Source organism: Dermacentor albipictus, chromosome 2 (genome assembly GCF_038994185.2).
Source record: "Dermacentor albipictus isolate Rhodes 1998 colony chromosome 2, USDA_Dalb.pri_finalv2, whole genome shotgun sequence".
In the NCBI taxonomy this organism is placed as follows: domain Eukaryota; kingdom Metazoa; phylum Arthropoda; class Arachnida; order Ixodida; family Ixodidae; genus Dermacentor; species Dermacentor albipictus.
This window is the reverse complement of record NC_091822.1, coordinates 51,919,187-51,941,359: the sequence shown is the minus strand read 5'-3', so window position 1 is coordinate 51,941,359 and position 22,173 is coordinate 51,919,187. Positions and strand designations below refer to the sequence as shown.

The 22,173-nt window shown below is 47.0% G+C and overlaps 1 protein-coding gene across 2 annotated transcripts in view; it reads left to right on the top strand.

Annotated features, from left to right (window-relative positions):
- The window catches only part of LOC135904282 (alpha-amylase 1B-like), a 72,011-nt gene extending 51,425 nt beyond the window's left edge, over positions 1-20,586 (top strand). For both annotated transcript variants that reach the window (XM_065434914.1, XM_065434913.1), the window contains exons 7-8: positions 4,866-5,184; positions 20,471-20,586. In XM_065434914.1, the coding sequence (XP_065290986.1) occupies positions 4,866-5,184; positions 20,471-20,494 (343 nt within the window). In that variant the 3' untranslated portion in view covers positions 20,495-20,586. The remainder of the gene's footprint in view (positions 1-4,865; positions 5,185-20,470) is intronic.
- The last annotated feature ends 1,587 nt before the right edge of the window (positions 20,587-22,173 follow it).

Below are 22,173 nucleotides of genomic sequence, written 5' to 3'. Positions count from 1 at the left end.
GTCGCACAACCATGCTCTATTTGTTTCGGAAAGGGGCAGCCTCTGGCTATTCAGAAAAAAATCTCGTTTTTTCGGACATGGCAATGCATCTTTAATGCGTACACAACACTTTTTTCGAGCTTAGTTCTCACGATATGGTGACGTCGTGTGACAGACAGGTGAAGTGGGCGCAGACCAAGAACTTTTGACCAGTAGAACAGGGCGAATGGCAAAAAAAGCTTCCAATAAGAAACAAATATTTTTCTGTTCGGTATGATCATGCATAGTCAATGTGTATGCGTGATATCAGATGGATAGCTTTAGCGGTTATGGGGACGTCGCTTGACAGACACGAAAGTGTGGGTAGCCCGAAAATGTTTTCGACCTATCATGGAGGGCTGTTTGCAGAATAGGAAAAGACCCACTTTGGATTCGCGTTAAGTTATAGCACCGCAGGTTACGCCTTCTGGTACATATGTCAACGTATCTTTCTTAGTCTCAGCAAGAAAGAGGTCCACAGCATTAGCTCTGAGCAGAAAAATTAGTGACAATTGATCACCTCGGTATACCCCGAGAAGTCGTCGTTGTGATGCGATGTGGCCATACATGCACAACTTTTTGTTACTTTCTGAAGAATAAACATTTCATAATTTTCCCTTGGTATTAGATTTTTGTATAGATGCTTCAGTCTGGCTATTTCGTTATTTTCGCGCACAAAATGAAGCACGTTGAACATCTAGCCCGCTGTTCAATTCTCGTGATTTTATAAATTGCATGAAAAGCTTTATGAGAAAGTATGATTACCCTACTTTTTTGTGACTGAACGCAAGCCTACAACAAATTCATAAGTCATGCTAACGTGGCGCACTTGTATCTTTAGCACGATAAGTCGCAAGTGCAGAAGACGATTCGCCAATACCATGTCCTCGCAGATTCCGGCGCTAGGTTGCAGGGTGCCTCGATGACCGCGTCACTGACTTTATGGATACTGCAATTGTACCTACACGACGTAGCTCCACTCATTCTGGAGTTTACGCAAGACGGGGATAGGACAGTCTCAACAGTATGTTGCAATATCGAAGTGCGCATTCCAGTAGGTCTTGTTCATGACTGATGCATCTGATACGCCTGAGAACTACACATTTTACCATGTCATCAAGAACCCCTTCAGCAACTTAGGTACTGAGCTAACAGTTACTCAGAAGTGAACAGTTGTGTTCAAGCCAAGATTATTCTTGACCAAGTCTCTAAACATTCGTTCGGTCTGTGACTGGCATTGGTACGTCACGCGAAGGTGCGGATGGCATCGCAGGTGCCTAGTTGAGTTCTTGGTTCGTGGAAGCGGAGTTTATGCATAGAGTATGTGTAATTCTTTAAGGGAAGTATTCGCATATTACCGCTGCACAGAGTCTGTTAGCTGAGAGTGGCATCTTGCGATGTCACAGTGTTTAATTACGATTCGTGCTGTTGCACGTGTGACCGTGCATCATCATTGTGAACAAAAAAACTTAAGCAACACTTTCGGCTGTTTTTATACTTAATAAATGAGACTTCCCATTTCACTGTCAAGCGATCATTTCGGAGTTGTAAATATATGTAAAAACGTGAAACTGAATGCAGTGGCCTAAGCATTCTAACCAAAATTAGGTCGTGGGCAGAACCATTTAGATGAAGTAATGGTGCGTTTATTCTTGGTGTCTTTATTGTTTTGACAGATTACCGCGAATATTGTAACGCTCTAGCTCCATCCGAGCAGCTGGAGTATTCCCTGTCAGCATTGGGGGATCAATTCCACCGTTCGTAACTCGTTGTCAAGATTGGAGTGGGGCATGAATTAGAAGGTAGCTGGCCCATGCCGTCGTTCAACTTATCCACGCTGAGGACGTTGTTAAAGGGAAGGACTGCTTCTCATCGAGAACGAGGAATATGGGTTTATTTACAGTATCTACATAAGGACGATGCAGTTCATCAGTCTAGCATGACTGCTTGAGAAAGTGCATCAGTCTAACATGACTGCTTGAGAAAGTGCACTGAGCAGCCGCACAACAGCGGTTTATAAGCACTCGGTCCTCCTTTGATATCAAGGTGAGGGAAACGGCCGACCAGTCATCGTAAACGAGTCGCCTCTCTACGGGACGGTTTACACACACACACTCACACACACACTTTCTGGCGCGAGATTCACGGTCCGGAGCCGACGTCAGAGGGACTTCGTAGAACTCGGGGCTTGTGTGAGGAAAGGCGCCTTTTATTCCCCGAGCTGACCCCTGCAGCGCGGCCGGGTAACCATTATCTTGCGCCTTTGAAGGCGCGTGCGAAAGAGCCTCGAACTACGTTCCCGCGAGCACTCTCCCGCTCGCGGCAGGCCAGGGTGGCGGTCGCGGGCTCAGTAACAATAGTTGGTCCGCCGATCGCATTCAGTCACAACGGCGAGGAGACTAGAGCGTAACGGTGGCGTTACAAGAAAAATTGCCGCCACTGTCGCAACTGGCTGGCAAAACTTGCACTTCGGCTGGCCATTCTTAACACCGCCTCCATGGCCCGGAAAATCTCGACTGTCCAGTGCTGATAACCGCTGAGCAGGAAGAGAACGGCTGGTGGCCAGGGAGTGATGCCTTGGATCGCAGCAACCACTTGTGTAATGATCTCACCGCCCCAAAACATCCCAAAAGGACAGGCAGCTGCAAAACGAACCGCACAACACGGCTCTGCGCCGAGATGACGTACCTTGGCTCTCACTTTAGACCCACTAGGCTTCAAAGAAAATATAAGTGTAGAAACAAACAAAGAATGCTGCATTTTGCTCTGCCAATTTTTGAAGCAATTTCGTGCTGACAAATTCAGCAATCATGAAGGAAATCCTGCTTAATGAGAGCGGATCTTCTTGGCTTAACAAAATTGACACAATTAACCCTAAAATGTAGGCGGGACCCTCAAACTCAGAATTCAATTTAGCCTGCTCAAACCATGCGCATTGCTATGCAACTTTCCCTTCTGATATCTAACCGAGAAGTTGTACTCTTGGAGATTGAGGTTCCATCGTAGCAAGCAACCATTTTTTGTGACATTTGATCGAGCCACGTCAGAGGACAGTGGTTGGTCTCGAAGACGAACTTCGCTCCGTACAATTAACACGACAACTTCTGGGCGGCCCAAACTAAACAAGCGCATTCCATCTCTGAAGCGCTGTAGGCTTCCTCTCTTACATTTAGTCTACGGCTGGCATAGAGGATAGGATGCTCCTCGTTATCGTCGCCGACCTGTCTAAGTACCACGCCCATACCTCTGTCGCTTGCGTCGCATTGAACTATGAATTTCTTTGTGTAGTCTGGCGCGCCAAGCAAAGGACGAGAAACCAGTAGCATTTTCAAACTTTGGAAAGCGTTCTCTTTGTTCTTATACCTGTGTACGCTACTCGGTGCTCCCTTTCGGAGGGCGTCCGTTAATGGACTTGCCATTTGCGAGTAATTCGCAATGTACCGTTCATAGTACCCCACAAGTCACAAAAATGAACGAAGGTCTGTTCTGGTGCGTGGCTGAGAAAATCCTCCAATCGTAGCTGGTCTGCGTTGCTCGAAAAACATACTGATAAGGCTCTAGAGCACTGGCATAGTTAATTTATTGTAAACGCCATAATTCCCACAAAACTTAAATTTTGCGTACACATTACCCGGTCCCTTCCCCTTTGTTGCTTCCTACACAAACGTGGAGGGTTGTATAGTTCACGGAGGACGAAGTGCATTCCTCGTTATGACGCGTGCAAAGACTGAAAAGGAGGGATCAATAATTTTTTGTATCGCAATTCTGCTGATGACAAAACACAAACTTTTCGCCCCACAGTACACTCGAGATCGCCACTATTTCCACTGAATTTGAAGTTGGTACCTTCCCGTTGTATTATGATTTTGAGAAGCACTGTGGATAACAACAGCTTCACGCTGTTGAACGCTTGAATAAGTAAATTTCTAGGAAGGTTAAAGAAACTACATAGATTAAACATTCACATTCGCCATTCATAACATGCTTCCTACTTTAACGAAATATCGAAACGAAAAGCAGCTTGCCTCGAATAGACAACCTAGGAGACGGGGCAAAAGTAACTGCATACTTTTGTCGGTGCATAACCTTTCGGTGAAGACGAGTATTCAATAATTATTTTCAGAAAACTTTCAAACTTCCGGTAAGTGTTACCCATTGTGGAAGCCGCATTTCCTAATCATTCTGAACCTCTTCTGTGTCTTATCCATTCAGTAAAGCGGGCAAACTTTTGAAGCCTTTCATATAGCGCTTCCAAACCAGTCGAAATTGAGCCCTTAACAACTTTCAGTAAACTCCGAACTGCCACACAAACTTTCGAACTGGCCTGCACATTGCCCCTGCTGTTAGCCACAGTGTTTGAAAATTTAAACTCTGTGACTTATGCAGTTTTATAAGGTAACCGTGATAACTGGTTTATAGCGTTTTCGAGCGTTTCTTTATATAGGCACACTCCCAGCAGCGCTGTAAAAAAATTATTCCGAAGGGACACCTAGTCATTTCAAAGCAGAGCTAAAATAAAGCTCTTCCTCTTCGAGCTGTCTTCCTTTTGTAGAGAAACTTGCGGAAACCTATGTATTGGACAATGCAATTGCATTGGTGTACGCATATTTTTTCTATGAGCGGTATGTTGGGAGCGGTTGGTGAGACAAGTTTTTTCGCTGTTTCATTTCATATGTGTTCCTGCCGGAGAGTTCAGTAACGTATGCAGCAACAGCGGTGATGTGTTGTATTATCGGACACACAACCTATCGCACGAAACCGGCCCAGTGTTTCCGCTGCAGATGACTCAGTATCTTCGATATACTGTGCGCACAAGCAATAAGACTCTGCTTTCACTTTCCCTTCAGATGGAGACAGATCTACAACCTTGTCGAGCTGCACAATGTGGCGGGGTTCTCGCCTGTCACTAACTGGTGGGACAACGGTTACCATGCAATCGCATTCGGCCGTGGAAACGCGACGTTCGTCGTCATCAACAACGAGGACTTCCGTCTTGACGTAATTCTTCAGACTTCTTTACCACCGGGAACATACTGCGACGTCATCTCTGGCGTGAAGACTTCAGTCGCTTGTACTGGAAGGTCATTCGTCGTCAAGCCTGATGGGAAAGTTGATGTTACCGTGGACAACATATGGGAGGATCCTGTGATCGCGCTACACATTGAGGTGAGACTGTATGCATGCACCTGTTCGCAGGCAGAAGCACCCAACAAATACTTATTCTTGGCAGCTGGTATTGCAGCTACTCCCTTAAAAGCCAAGTGCAGTAGACTTTTGGACTTCATAAAAAGGCGCGTTTCACGTGTTCTAAATACACAGCGCCCCCCATGGTATTTCTACGTTATAAATACGAGTGGAAGCGTTACAAAGTGCAAAAGTAGACGTTTTAACGCGTTAGCATTAGGAGTGTCAAAGTGCAGAAAACGTCGCTAGTCTGCAGTGCTAGAACGATTATAGATATACATTTTTAATGTGTATTACGAGGTATATATGTTCTACTCACATGACAGTTTAGAAGAACAATTATACATACATTTTCGAGAGGCCAGTACTTATTTGTCGGCAGTGACAACTTCGCGTTGCATACGACGAGCGTGATTAAATGACGTCATGCAAGCGAAGTATAAAACTCCTTTATGCAGCACCCACTGAGCATACGCAAAACTTTCCGCGACAGCATTAGACAGCGCTGATAGTAGCAAATGCCACCAGCTCCCGTGTTCATGGTCACAAAAGATCGTTCGTTAAGCTGTATTGCCCAAGAAATACAGCGTTAAGGTGTATTCAAAACGACGTGTTGAAAAGGATTCGCGGTAGATGGACTCAGTGATACCAGCCTCAGATTCTTCAGGTAAAGGTATTTGTCTAATTTAGTAATAAGGAGACTGCCTGCATGCTTTTATTGTACTGGTTTTCGGCGTGCGATGGTGGTAGAAATAATTGGGTCAGAGCACGTGTCGAATGATCGTTCAGGATGCTCAGAAACCTGTTGGGGTTTCCCTTTATCCGGTATGGTGTTTCAAATTAGCGATTGAATTGCTTGCCGAACTACGGCAACCATGATTGTTTTGTCCAGCTCGCACTCGTCGTGCGCTGCATTCAGCCGGCTGTACCTGTCTATTGGTGTAGGTGCCTATATATATCCCGTCTTCAGCTCGGCGGCGATGTCGTTGTCGATGCCTGAATAATTGTCTAGAATCCATTGGACTGTTTGTTCACTGATTGCTTTGCTTTGTGTTCGATCCAGGAGATGGCGTGAATCAACCACGTTTTGTTTGCGGCGAGGGTGTCCTGTAGGCTGGTGTGCTAAATGGAAAATGGTCTTAAACACATCAAAATGCAAATCCATGCGCTTTTCACGTCAAGGCGTGTCGCCACCAGCCTCTTACAGCATCAACAATGCTTCGTTTGCCCCGGTTACCTCGTATAAATACCTCGGTGTACATCTGACATCAAATTTATCCTGGAATCAGCATATCACCTACATTACTGGAAACGCAAACCGCATGCTCGGTTACATAAAAAGAAACTTTTCTAATGCGCCCATTTCCGTCAAACTCCTACTTTATAAAACACTGGTTCGTTCAAAGCTTGAATACGCCGCGTCGATATGGGACCCTCAAGCTAAGTCACTTATATCTGTATTGGAAGCTGTTCAGAACCGTGCCGCTCGTTTTATCCTCCACAACTATGACCGCACATCAAGTGTAACACTAATGAAAAACACTTTGTCACTACCATTACTTTCATTGCGCAGGAAAATTTCACGACTCTGTCTTTTTTTTAAGATCTACAATCTGAATCCTGTTTTGAAAAACGCTTTGCCCCTTTCACCCGCCTATGTTTCATCGCGCATTGACCATCCACGCAAAGTGGGCGTTCCACTTTGTCACACTACCGCTCGCTTAACTTCTTTCATTCCAACTACGTCATCCGAGTGGAATCACTTGCCAGCAGATGTGGCACTCGCCGATGACCTCGAGCACTTTAAGAATAAGTTAAGTGTCTACGTTTCTTCTTCATGACATGCGCGCCTTTCGTTTCGTGGTCCCTCACGAACTCTGTGTTGCTGATTTTCAAGTTTGCGTTGTTAGTTGTTTTCTTCTCTCGTTTTTTTAGCCTTCCATGAATGTGCACAATTGCTGAAATCTGTGAAATCTGTAAAACTCAGTGCAGTGAGCTTTGTAATGTTATGTATGCAATGCTATGCTATAATGCAATGACATGTAATGCTGTGACCCATGAATGTATTTACATATCTTGTGTGAAGGAGGAAGACGAAGTGCTTCTCTTGCGGAACACATCTCGCCCGTCTCTGTGTTTTTCTGGACTTCTTACTGCACCTGTGGGGTCTACCGCCCCCTCCATCGCGGTGATGGATGTACAACACCCCGAGGATCCTCCCGGTTCCCGTTCACCCGCGGACATCGGTTCGAGGAAGCGAGGAAATACGTCGAGTGGTAGCGAGGACACAGAGCTGTACTGCGCATCAGGTGACGAGTCCTCGGAAGAGAGCTTCCGACTTGTCCAGTACCGCAAGGCCAAACGAAGAATTATCAACTCATCTTCGGCGTCCAGTTCGAACACTGTGAAAACAGCTCCTCAGCGATGGCCTCACTCCATCCTGTTTGTGCCACAGAACGCTACCGACAACCTGCGCGTCCTCAACAGGCAAGCACTCTGCGTGTATCTAGAAAACACCGTGCCAAATGAGATCAGGGATGTTAGGATAAATACTAGACGAAACATCCTGGCAATCGATGTGATGAACCCGAGTGCACTCACCATACTACAACATGTAACGCAGCTGGGAAACATCAAGGTCCGATCCATCGTGCCAACGAATGGTGCCACAGTAACTGGAGTCATCTATGACATCGACAATGAAATATCTAATGCAGACCTCCCAATTCTCATAAAACCAACAAGCGAACACAACGTGATTGTACATGTTGGTCGCCTCGGCAACACACGTCGTGTGAAGATAACCTTCAAAGGCGACTGCCTTCCACCCTACGTGAAGGTCGGCCACTTTCGCCACCAGATTCGACCATTTATTCCAAGACCAATGCAATGCTTCAATTGTCAGAAGATTGGACATGTGAAGGGTGTTTGCAGAAATTCGGCCGTGTGCCCTCGATGTGCCGAACCCCACTCAGAAGACAACTGCAGCGCAACGACGTTCAAGTGTCCTAACTGTCAGGGTGATCACTGCGCCTCTTCCAAAGACTGTCCCCAGATCAAGAAAGAGTTCACCATCCTTAAGCAAATGGTGAGAGACAACTCTACCCACAAAGAGGCCGCTGTGAAAGTACGGCGAAGACGACGTCACCGACGAAGGTCTTCACGGCGGAAAACATCAAGCTTTCAGGACAAGTCCCCTCGTCAAGCATCATCATCAGCGGACGTTTCCAGCACTCTGAACACCAATGTTGGAAGGGAGCAAACTGCCAGATCTCTCTCCACAAAGGAATGGCCGCCACTTCCGCGTACACGACCGCCAGAAGAGCCGCAGACGAAGCCGCCCCCAGTACAGCAAGGTGCTGTATCCGAGGAGTCGCGGAAAACAGATGAGCAAGTGATAGCACTTATTAGGCCTTTAATGAATGCCATTCGCGTGCTGCTAAGCAACATGCACACACCGTCTGCCAGAAGTGCGCTTCAAGTACTGGACGCTCTGAGTCCGGTGCTTGCAACCCTTGAATAGATCATGGCTCCACAGCCACGGTCTTTCAGGGAAGAGGTCCGACAAGCAGCTATTTTTCAGTGGAATGCCCGCGGACTCAGAGCGCGCCTTTCGGATTTCCGTCGCTTCGTGTTCGCCAATACGTTTCCCATTATCGTCATTTGCGAGCCGAACTTATCGAAAAAAAATCAGGCTTTCTGGATATGAATCATTTATGTCGTCAGCTGTTTATGAAAACAGTAAGGTTTTGGTGTTCATTCGCCGTGACCTCACCTACACTCATCAGCCTAATGACAGTAATCAATATATATGCCTAAACGTAAGGAAAAAGAATCTGGCCTTCACTTTTGTAGGCGCCTACCTATCTCCGTCAAGTCGATTTGATTACAAAAGACTACGACACATCCTTTCCTCAACTTCCAATCCCTGGGTCATCACTGGAGATTTCAACGCCCATCATACACTCTGGGGAAGTCCGATCATCAACGCGAGAGGCAGAGCTCTGGTATCTTTCGCCTCCAGTAATGAACTTTGGCTGCTGAATGATGGAAGTCCTACGTTCTTACGTGGCTCCACGTACAGCAGCTGTCTTGACTTGGCTTTCGTCTCACGAAGCCTAGTCAGACGTGCAGGGTGGTTTGCGGACATAGAGACGCACGGAAGCGACCATATCCCCACGTACATCAAGATCAGAGGATTGACCGCTTCCAAAATACGGGATACGATCGAAAGAGTGGACTGGCCTAAATTTCAGTCTATTATGGAAGAACACTGCGACGCCAATCCATCTTTCGACTTGGAAGAGGCAATCAAGAGCGTGGTGCAAGACACTATGCGTACTCTAACTTGCTCCTCGAAACTTAATTATTATGATGTGGAACTAGAACGACTTCAAGCAATCCGACGACGTGCTGAACGAAGATACCGACGTACGAAAACAATGGACGATCTACGGACCGCCAGGCGCACGCGAAAGAAGATACAGCGCCGGTTAGACAAGCTCGAATCGCAACGTTGGGCGGCCTTCTGTGAGTCGCTAGATCCACGCAAGCCTTTATCGCAACTATGGAGAACGGTGCGCGGACTGCGGACACTTCCCGTACAGCGATTCCCATTCAAGGCACTTGCCCTCTCTCAAAAGAGATCGGAGATTGACGTGGCAGAGGATTTCTGCGCCAGATTATCCGGCCAACTCACAGCTACCAACATTCCATCGCCTTCGAGCAGCTGTCCGCCACCACGTGATCACCGGTTGGATCTACCATTTTCGATCCACGAACTTAAGGCAGCATTAGCTTTGTGTAGCCGCACATCAGCGCCCGGACCTGACGGAATTTCCTACCGAGCTTTGTGTCACCTGGGGGAGCGAACGAGAGGGGTTCTTCTTGAGGTGTACAATGAATCTTGGAGAAATGGCACGCTACCAACAACCTGGAAGACAAGTCGCCTTGTTCCACTGCTGAAGCCTGGCAAGTCGCCGTTGGAGCTCTCCTCATATCGCCCGATCGCTTTGGCGAGCTGTGTGGGCAAAGTAATGGAGAGAATGATCCTAGGACGCCTGGAGTGGTACTTGGAGTACCACAACACCTACCCAGATGCCATGGCGGGCTTCCGACGCGGTCGATCATCGATCGATAACGTCGTCGACCTGGTGACCTACATTCAACATGAGAAACGCCGTAAGCGTCTCTGCGCATCCTTATTCCTCGACGTTAAAGGGGCGTATGACAACGTTACGCATGAAGCCATCCTCTCTGCTCTCGCAGAGGTAGGAGTGGGTGGTAGGATGTTTCAATGGATACGGAGCTATCTATCCATGCGATCCTTCTTTGTAAGCACCGAGGAAGGCCATACTTCTCTACATTATAGCTACCGCGGCGTCCCCCAGGGCGGTGTACTTAGCCCTGTGTTATTCAATCTAACACTACTTGCTCTCCTTGAGGACGTGCCGACCACAGTCAGGCTATCAATGTACGCGGATGACATCTGCATATGGACATCTGCAGTAACACGCCTACAGCTGCGAGCGAGAATTCTGAAAGCCGCGACACAAACTGCTATCTACCTCCGTAATCGAGGCCTGGAAATTTCCTCCGAGAAATGCGCACTAGTGCCATTTACGCGCAAACCCATGGCAAACTACAGTGTAACGATAAATGGCCAAATAATACGACGGGTCCGATCGTACAAGTTTCTAGGTGTCATAATCGACAGGGACTTGTCATGGAGCCCACACATATCTTACGTGAAAAAACGGTTGACAGGCATCTGCCACCTGTTCAAGTTTTTCGCAGGCAAGACCTGGGGAATGTCGCCTAGTGCCATGTTACAACTGTACAGGGTGCTTTTTCTGGGATTTCTGCTATACAGCTTGCCAGCAATAAACAACACAGGCAAAACGAATCTACGCGCAATACAAAGTCTTCAGGGTCAAGTGCTCCGGATCTGTCTAGGCCTGCCTCAGAGTGCTTCAACAGTGGCTACGACAGCAATCGCTAGAGTCCATATTATCAAGACTCACATTGAAATTGAAGTACTCAGGACCCATATAAGGCATCTAGCTAGGACTCCTCGTCACCATTTAGCCTCTCTACCAGCGGACAGGCCACACACATCTTTCAGCCAAACGATAACTGCATATGATGAATCATTGCCAGCTTGTTTCACTCCGGCTGCGAGACCTTCGATCCGTCCATGGTGCCTCGCTCAGCCAAAAATCAACCTCGCAATACCTGGTATCTCGAAAAAAGCTGATCTGTCATCACCAGCCCTTAGACAGCTCACGCTACTGCATTTGTACGAGAACTACCTTCACTCTACGCATATTTACACTGATGGATCTGTCCTTCCAAGCAGCTCCACGGCGGCAATCTTCATACCAGCGAAAGCTACAACAATCAAATTGAAGACGACCCACGCGACAACATCGACGGCAGCAGAGCTCGCAGCGCTCTTTACTGCTCTTCATCACATTGGTGATGAACCGCCACACAAATGGACAATATTCTGCGATTCGAGGGCGGCACTGCAGTCTCTACTGTCACCTTTACGACGCGGACCGCACGAACAACTAATATTCCATATTACAGAGACATTACACCATATAAGTGATGCAGGCCACGAAATAACCTTTCAGTGGCTTCCAAGTCACTGCGGGATTGTCGGCAATGAACGGGCGGATCACGCTGCCCGCTCAGCCCATACTGAGGAGCGCCACGTCCCAATTCCTCTTTCTAGAACTGACGCGGCACGGAAGCTCCGCCTACTTGCTCGGCAGTGCACCGCGTCGCAATGGAATGAGCCACATTTAAGAAATCCGCGACTGTACTCACTTGACCCAACATTAAGTCTTCGAGCGCCATCACAGCTTCGCCATAGAGACGCCACGCTTTTATATCGACTTTGGTTGGGCGTTGCCTTTACTAAAGCCTATGCCTTCCGCATAGGGATGACCGACACCCCAACCTGTGACCACTGCGGCCATGAAGAATCAATTGGCCATATCTTGTGCACCTGCCCGCAGTACAGTCCACAGAGGGCATGCCTCAGCCAGGAACTTGACCAACTGGACGACCAACCACTATCCGAAAAAAAAATCCTGCAACATCGAAAGGACCTGCCGTCACAGAAGAAGGCCGTGCAAGCGCTTTTGCGCTTCTTGCGATCTACCGGCCTGTGTGAACGACTTTAACTGGAACGCCTTTTGTGTGTGTGTCTCCATGTGTGCGCGTTCGTTTTTTTTGCGTTTTTTTTGCGTTTTTCTCTCTGTCATCTTTCTAACCCCTATCCCCCATCCCCAGTGTAGGGTAGCAAACCAGAGACTCATATCTGGTTAACCTCCCTGCCTTTCCTCTTCATTCTCTCTCTCTCTACATATCTTGTTATCTGTATTATTGTATGTCTTGTTCCACTCCCCTCAATAATGCCCGCAGGGCCATGAGGGTACTTGAAATAAATAAATAAATAAATAAATAAATAAATAAATATCTGCTTCCTTGTTTGCCGCACGAGATCACTCGCGCACTTCGCTGCTGTTTATGCGATTTTCGCTATGCGCAGTTCTAGCTTCCGGGTGATATTTCTCTTCTCTATATCTTGATTAGGCTGCGTCTGGCCTCGCAGAGATGTAGGGGGTGTAGGTCTGCAGTCCTCGTGTCTGTGGTCAGGGTTTTTTCTTCGGAATGTTTATTGAAATCCTGCGGCAAAAGTTGCAGTAATTGTTGCAGTGATTCGATGTCTGTTATACGACTGTCATATCTTTGGTTTCGAATGGAATCCCACTTTGTTAGTCTCGTTTGCGTGTGTGCGCCATTGGCAGCGCGGTGGCTAGTATGGAGTGTTCACTGTATGCCTACAGTTTGCTCCGTGTTATGACATTCTGCCTGTTGTATTCCCTTTACGACGGCGAAGTCGGGTCCAGTATCCCTGGACACGCTCTTTCCTATCCGCGTGGAGTGGTATTTATTTCGAGATACTGCAGGCAGCAATGCTGCCCTAGCAGGAGAGGGGTTTAGGTCAAGTTCAATGACAAAGATTTCACAAAGGAATTAACATTTGCACAATCAACAACAGACGCTGGCAGAAAATTCCACTCTTCGATTGTGAGCGGAAAGAAAGACTTCTGAAATATCTTCGTCCTCGCAAAGTACGGGCGGATAACATTCGAGTGAATAATTCTAGAAGACCTGTGTTGCGCGCGGGAAAGATAAGTTTCGTGCGGCCGACCGATTTTGTTTTGATAGATCAAACAAAGAATTTTTAGACTCGTAATCTTTCGGCGGACACGGAGGGGTTCCAAATTCAGTCCCTGCAACATTTCTGTGACAGAAGAAGAAGAACGATAGTCAGATACGATAAATCGAGCAGCCAGGCGCTGAATTAGTTCTACTTGTGCAATATCTTTAACGTAGTATGGGTCCCATACTGCGGAAGCGTACTCAAGGACTGGTCGAACCAAAGTACGGTATGCCTCGGGTTTAAAAGTTGACGGTGAGCCTCTTAATTTCCTGCGCAAAAAACCAACAATTCTTAAACAATGTTGTGCAAACGTTCTTCGAATGCTTGTCCCATATTAAGTTGCTTAATGTGATAGTCCTAGGTATTTGACAGATGTTACTGATTGAATAGTTTTATTAGCAACATGGTACTTATGAGACAGTGGCTTTTTCTTTGTGGTTATTGTCATAGGAACTACTTTATCAAAATTTATTTGCATACGGTTTCGTTCGCACCAGTCCGTGAGTTTACAGAGGTTCATGAGTAGCCGGAAACAATGATGTTGCCTCGTATTCTGTTGTGCTGTTGCCTTGACCGTGGCCATGCCTGGTGTGCAGTTTTAAAGTGACCTACTATCACCAAGCCGTCGTTTTTGGCAATGGTTGAAGCCTCGGTAACCAGGTAGTTGAAACTTTGGTTTCTCTGCATCAGAGAATTCTATACGTTACGCACGAATGCGCATTTGCGTTATCGTTTGGCGGGTAGAATTTCGATCATGTTGTCGTCGGTGTCCCTGTCATCTATGACCTTATTTTTGTTAGGAATATATTTGTTAGCTGTTAAGTGTAGCCACTGTGCTTTCTAGTGGTTATCTGTGTTTGTTGTAGCCTATGTGCTTTGGTATAGTGCTGGTTTCTTGGAGGCCGATGGTGCTAGGCGAGATGTCTACATTGCAAGTGTACTGTCGTATTGCTGCATATTTCGCTTGTAGCGGCAGCAGTTGCATTGCGATATCCGGATCAACTTACTGCCTTTTTTTGCTTATACTCTTTGTCGATGCTGAATGAATAGGGGAAACTGACGTGTTATCACTTTTCTAATGGTTACTCTGAGACACGACCCACAGGTCACGCATTTTGAAGCTCTTACTTGAACGAGGGAAGGTCTCGTTAGGTTATTATGATTTCGAGTGACATATGCGTCTGCGATGTAGCGCTAAGGCCTCGGGCTGCTATGCTAGAGGATCTGTATTCAAAACCTCTTATATGGCAAGCTTAAGTTTTTTCATAGAGCAACAATCTGTGTCAACACGCGGCTTTTTTACGAGTTCCGCCGCTCCTACAGCGCGAGCGCTGCGACTCCTCGGTGAGTCATTGAGGCGAAAAACTTGGCGACGGGCCAATCGGTCCAGGCCAAAGCCCAAGGAGCTACGCAAGCAACGTTCCGAAAAAAAAAAAAACTGGAGGTAGCCGCGCAGCGGAACGCAGTGTTGTATATTTTAACGCGATAGCGTTAAGGAGCTCGTGTCGCAGAAAAGCCGGTGTCGTTGGTGTCGGGGTCGGCGGCGTTGGCCGTGAGCGATAAATCATGGCTGGCGCTTCATAAATAAAAAGCAACTTCCATGATTGGCTCGATGGGAATCGAACCAGGGTGTCCGGAGTGTGAGACGGAGACGCTACCACTCACCAACGAGTTTTTTTTTTCTTTATTTTACTCAGCCACGAGTTCGATGCTTGAAAGCGGTACAAAAACGCTTCTAGTGAATGCGGTGTTCCCTCAGAAACGTGCCGTAGAAATTTATACTGCGATGTATATCGGTAATTATGAGCATGTAACTTACAGAAGTCGCAGTTACACGAGTAGCAAAGTACGTTTCCGCTACATTTATTCTGCGCTTACCGCACACGCAGAGCCATCTTGCGGCAGACACAGAAGACCCCCTGCTCTCAATGTACGGCGCTGCCCCGACAGGAGGCGCGCCGCGCGCGCATTGGGACCGGTGCCAGGCGCGTCGCGGTCCCGACTCCCTCTCCCCTGACGACGCTTCGCCGTGTTTCCACACGGGCTGCAGAATCAAGCGCCGTTCCTTTCTTTAGATTACTATCTATCTATCTATCTTTCTGCCCGTGCCGATCACGAGGTTTGGCTGGCGTAGGTCGTTTCCCCTCCGAAACACCGAGTTCTTTGGTTCGTTCCGTTTGCTCAGGCGCACGTTTCGTCGCCGCGCGGAACGCTGCGTTGCTCGACGCTCACCGCGTGATAGGTGGGCGCTAAGTCCGATGCGGGGCGCCTCGTAAGTGATCGCTGCGCCGTAGCGCATTGTCTTATACCCCTTGGCGGGTCGACGGGAACGCTGTCGCGTTCCACTCTTAAAGGCGAAGCTTAAGCGTCCTCCAATTTTCTGGTGTAACCAGGCTAAAAAACGAGAGCATCAGTGGCTACAGCTACCCAGAAGAACGCTTTGCACCTGGCAACTTCACATGATGACGTTACGCTCCTTGACCTGAGTGTTTTCTCACTTGGATGTCTCTACACCAATCTTCTATGAGCGGTTGTATTACGCTACAATATTTGTGGTGTTTTACACCACACACGTTGGCATGAATTTGGCCGTCGCGTAAGCGCTCAGAAGGGAGAGTGTTTAGCGCTCGCATTACAGAAGCGACAACAGCTGCCTGATTACACAGGCTATCGCTCAATAAATATAACTACACATCCGGCAGCTGAAAGTAAAGCGGGATTTTCCACCGTGGCGGGCGGATACTCTGCCCATGAGACTGGGGAATAAAAGCTACGACCAACACTCTGGAGGTCACTTCGCGAGTGCGACTACTGTAAGCATTGGGGGCTCAATCTCATCGCTCGTAATCAGTTGTCAAGATTGGAGTCTGGCATGAATTAGATGGCAGATGGCCCATGCCGTCGTCCAACTAATCCAGGCTGAGGACGTTGTTGAAGGGAAGGACTGCTTCTCATCGAGAACGACGAATATGGGTTTATTTATGGTATCTACATCAGGACGTTGCAGTTCATCAGTGTAGCATGACTGCGAGAGAAGCGCACTGAGCAGCCGCACAACAGTGGTTTATAAACACTCGGTCCTCCCTCGATCCCAAGGGGAGGAAAACGTTCGCACCGTAGACGAGCTGACCAGGCAGCGTAGGCGAGCCGACCAGGCGCCGTAGGCGGGACGACCAGGCACCGTAGGCGGTAGGGCTTCCACACACATTTCCCCACAGGTTTACGGTCCCCAACCGAGGTGAGACGGTCTTCGCAGAACTCGGGGCTTACGTCAATAAAGGCGCATTTTATTCCCCGAGCTGACCCCCGCAGCGCGCCCACCCGTTGCCCATTCTCCTGCGTCTTGAACGGCGTGTGGGAAGGGGCCTCGAACTACGTTCCCTCCGGGGCTCCGTCGTTCACAGCAGACCAGGTTGGCGGTGGCAGGTTCAGGCACAAAGCCAGATTCGTCGCACTCATCTTGGCTCCAGCGACGGAGAGTCGAGGACGCGCGTATTGTTCTCCACACACAGTCAACATAATGACGCCGTGGCTAGAGGTTTGCGATGGCGTTCCAGGAAAAGTTGACGCCCGCTGTCGCAACTGTATGGAAAAACTTGCACCTCAGCGGGGCGTTCTTAACACTACAAACTGCGTGAGACTTCTGGCGGCGTATAGCGACCGCGCGCGCAGGCGCTTCGAAGGAACGATTCTCACTCGTCGGGGTTCGCTTCAAAACTGAATGTTTATTTTACAAAGGACGACGCAGTGAAAAGAAAAGGAGGAGAAAAGAAAATAGGAAATCAAAGTTATCCGTTGGCCACACCGACGCCTTCGTCCTTCTCGGAGGCACCGGCGATTCGCACCCAGCAGGTGGTCCGCCGGAAACACGGGGCATGGATCAGGTTGCGGGTCAAGGCGCCGGTCGGGACGCCATCCCAGCGGGGCGGCCCTCGTCCGTTCGCCGGCTCCCTCTTGGCGCGTCGGCGGGCCCCCAACCACTGTTACAAGACACGTGCGGCGGTCGCTAGCAATTCTCAACAGATACCACAGACACACGATTAGCGTGACAGAAAGGAACATTAAAGGCATTTCATCGTTCAAGCTAGTCTTCAATGCGCTGGGCGCACGCGTCGCCATTTATAGCAACGAGAGGGTACGTCTTAAGCGCACCCCAGCGACGGAAGCTATTCTCGAAGGCATGCTTTTGTGTTCTGCAAGTGCCAGTATCGATTGCAGGGGATGGAAATACGTCATAGCGGCTATAGTTTCTGCACCAATACCACACTAGTTCCCCCATCATTCCCGGAAGCAGTCTGGTGCTTTGAAATGCTGGCACACGGCACCGCTTTTGAAATCGGCCAATGTCGGCTGCAGAAAGAACGCTTCCAGCGTTGCGAGTTGTGCAACACTAAGGTACCCAATGTAAACGAGAAATTAGTTTGCTTCAAAGATAACGCGCAGCCGCGGATCTGGCTGCCATGCCTGCAATGGCCAGCGATGTGCAGCTGTGCAAAAGCCGCACCAAATGATCACAGTTCAATGAGGCTACAAAAAATAAAAGAATGCTGATCTGTATGGCAGAAGAAAGTGTAAGCTCCTTTTACTTCGAAAGTCAGCTTCGTTGTTTGCATAGCAAGTGCTTATTTTTCCCCGACCGGCATCAATAGTCTTGGCAGATCATAGTGAATCCTTGACTTAGTATTCAGGTTTTTGAGACTGCGAGTGGTGTGTAGGTAAAGCGGGTAAGTTAAGTATGCAGTAATATTTGTACAGATACTTTATTATATATATGAAGGTGCGTAATATTTCTCAGTTTGTGATTCTGGATGTTCGCGAACTACAAGGGAGCATCACTGACTTTAGAGCTGTAAAGTAGCCGGCTTGTCCAAACGTACTCCTTTTTTTGGCACCTCTCTCATACAGCGAATCACTTGCACTCACCTAGGCGCAATGCAGAGCCCTTTCACATTAAGGACTTTCGTATAATGCAGGTTTCTCGAGGACCATAGACAAGGGCTTAGAAAAGATTACTTCTGAGGACGTATTCTGCGATTATCATTTTCAGTCACACTATCGCCTCGGCGATAGGCACTTTCAAAAATTCAAGCGACTGCGCACCCGCGAGGTCATCGCTGCACGGCCTACGCGCGCTTTCAAACGCTTCACAATACGAGAGAGAGCGAACCGTGCGAGTGCAGAGTGGCTCAACTGTGTGTGTGTGTGTGCTTTTTGTTCTTTCGAGTGTGTCGACCTCAGTACGGCTTCTGCACATGGACCAGGGTTGACTACGGCCGATTTTAGTGAAATAACTTGATAAGAAAGTCTGAATCATTTTTTATGATTTAATTGTGCTACAACTCATGGGGTAATAATACAGTGATAATATAAAGTGACACACGTTGTTTCTCCATGTGTGTGTCATCCATCGTGCACCGCCAGAGTGGCATCGTCTGACTGAATAGAAAGTCTGAATTATTTTTTTATTAATAAATTTGGCTACAACTAACGTGGCAATAATACAAAGATAATATAAAGCGACACACTTGGTTTCTCCATCTTTGTGTCATCCATCGTTCACCGCCAGAGTGGTGTCGACTTGTCTCTACTACACTTCACCACCAACCAAGAGAGCAACGCGTTGTTCATGGTGCCGCTGTCAGCTGATTCAAGACCCTGTCAACGAAAATTGTCACTTATAGGAAGCAACAGAATGCAATAGCCCGTCAGCAGTCAATAATATCGCCGTGAAACACCACGTGTAAGCCGCCTTAAAAACAAGCAATATAAACGACCTACTACATTTCACTTGTCTCTACAGCACTTCAGCACCAAACGAACGTGAAAACACGTATTCGGCTATTCAACATACGTCATGTCGGGAGCAACCATCGACAGCGTGACGTAAAATTGACATAGACTGAAACTACTAGATAGCGCTGTTTATTTACCGATTTTGCTAAGACAGCCAACCTGCACGTGCCGATGGTGAAGGCGTAGCCAAGGCGACACTGTTGCCGAAAATTATAATCACAGAAAACTTCTCCTGATCGAGTTCTTTCTGCTGTGCTATTCATGCTGCGATAGGAGCTAAGACAAATCAAAGCCGATGCAACCGCAGTATGGTAAAAAAAAAAGTACATCGTTTGTTGGTTCCAAGAATCAGCTTCAATTGTTTCTGTACATTTGTCACTGTTGTTTTAGAAAGAGTACTTGATTTGGTTGATAGTTAATAGAAAATATTTCATACAGGATTCAAATTTTTGGCGATGACACTTAATGAAAAGATATTGTGTCAGGAACAGCCTAACCTCAAGACTGTGGACATCGCTAAAGAAAGCCTATTTTATAGGCCGTATTTACCGCTTCCTCAAGAAAATTGAACAAAAATTTACGATCTCGTAAGAAAGTGAACAAAAATAGATACGGTGTCCATAGCGTGGTTGTTCTGTTCAGCAATTGAAGTTATGAACAGAATTATGTTTGGCAAACCTCAATACTTCGGATTTTGTACAACAAAGAGCCCCACGGGCATTCGAGGCATTTCCAGACCGTCTGAGAATTATATAGCTACTGCTCAGCGACTGCGATCAACAGAGATGATAAAACGGGCAGGGCTCTTTCTACTAGCACCGTCTGGAATAGTGCTGACTAAAGCCATTTGTAAACATGGTTAACCTCTCTCTACGCACTCAATTTTGAATACGCAGAAAGCGTCGGCATAAAATGGCACATAAGTGTACGATTGTGTCAAAATAGGACCATTGATTCGCATAATATAGCACATTTTAGCAAAGGGAGCAAAACTTTACACAAAATTGCATATATTTGTGTTACAAACTTAGCGACAATAACTGCTCAGTGGACGGGTTAGCGTAAGTAAAAAACCGGGCAGGTCTGCTTGTTGAACAAATTGTGTGAGCTGTTGTACAGGCTTAAGAACCGGGCAGGGTATTTTTCGTAATGCTGAATGCGGTTATTAACGGGCCCGCTGGTAATTTTCGATATTCTTGCTTAGTTTTCACTGTCTTTTTTCCTTCTTTTCTGCAGGCAAAACTCCAGAGCACACCATGAAAAGACCATGCAGCTTCATGTAGGTGGAAAGATACGCAAAAATTCTACCAAAATTTATCACTTCTGTTTAGTCGCCAGCTGTATTAGCAATGACCCTTTCTCAAAATTAAAGAAGTACTACAATATTGAAATATACCTAATTGCTCAGTTTTGCTACCCTTACGTGTGGAAACCAGTCTACGCCACATGTATTGGTCGATAAGACAGAGGTCGACAGGAAGATAGAAAATTGACGTGATGAACTGTGGTGGAACTAATACGGTGGCTTCATCTTCAGGCATAGTTTGTTCGACAGCTATTAATGCTTCCGAATATACGTTGTTCAGGGAGAAGCATTCAAAAATAACAGTAGAAGAAAAAATGCAGGCAGAACCCATTTCACGATGACTCGATTTTAATGGAATTGGCAGTCAAACAATGTGGCGACACCCCAAATCACTAATAGCACCTTTATTTAAAATCTGCCGTGATCATCCTTCCTTTCATTCCTTCATTGTTCCTTTCGGCTGTATGCGACAGACTACATACGGCAAGGGCCCACTTTGCTAGAACCCTGGCGCGCCAGGGCCGGCTATGACTCTGACGCATCACAAGAATGGGATGATGACGTTGGTAGAAAGACGACCACGTGAGGACGATGGCATAGGGAGAATAAAACGTCCACGAATGTATGACAGCGGTGGCGTGATAGCGAAGATATGGGGAACCAATATGGGAGTTTGATGACGACGAAAATGATGTTTTATTGACATCCCATTTTAAAAGGCATAGTGAGAAACAGTCACCTAGCCTTCTTGAGTTAATCAGGTATGCTATGCATGCTTTTCTTTCGAACATTTTTGTTTACCTTTCGTTAATCTTTTCCTCTTCTTCGGAACTTCTCTATTTACCTTGTGCCGCTACCCCTTGGCCTGTAATGAAGTCTCTTCCCTGCTTTTACCCCCCATACTCTAAATGTCTCCAACTTATCTCGACTGGTGACCGCTTGATGCTTACGTCCACTTAAGTTCAGGCGCTTTCGGAAGGTTTAAGTTACATACGGGTCCCACTGGCTGAATCCCTTCGCATTCCATTTGTGCTCAGGACTATTGCTGTATCATAAACGTACCTAATATATTTGCGAGTATTTGCTCCGGTATGTCTTTATACGAAGGCAACCAGATCGAGCCTCAAATAGGAAGGCACTACTCTGTGTTAGTGTACATATTTTCTCTTCTAATTTCTTCCCATTCTTGTCAATCTCCATCGCCTTTTCTGTTTCAATTTTTTCCATCCAATACACTGTCTCCGCTTCTATCACTTTGATTTTGATAATTCCTGGCTATTTACACATTTAATTACCCTTTACTTGGTTGGCAACTTCCTTAACCTCTTCTTTCATTCTCTGACCACGCTTTTCATGTATCGATACTTGAGCACTTTAGCCGCCTATTTATTTTTATCTATGTACGCGAATCTTTCTTCAACGCAAGTTTTGATCTGCGCTTCTCTGCCTTCGAAACAGGCCCAACCCATGTCAGTATGGGCCAATAATGCCAATGTGACATGTAGACAACTGAATAAAAAGATAAAGCATCACTTGCTGTCATCGATGTTCAAATCCCCATTTAAATATGGATATTTTTAGCACTGAATGTGTATTTCATATACTGATTGTGATAACATCAGGATAGCGCATT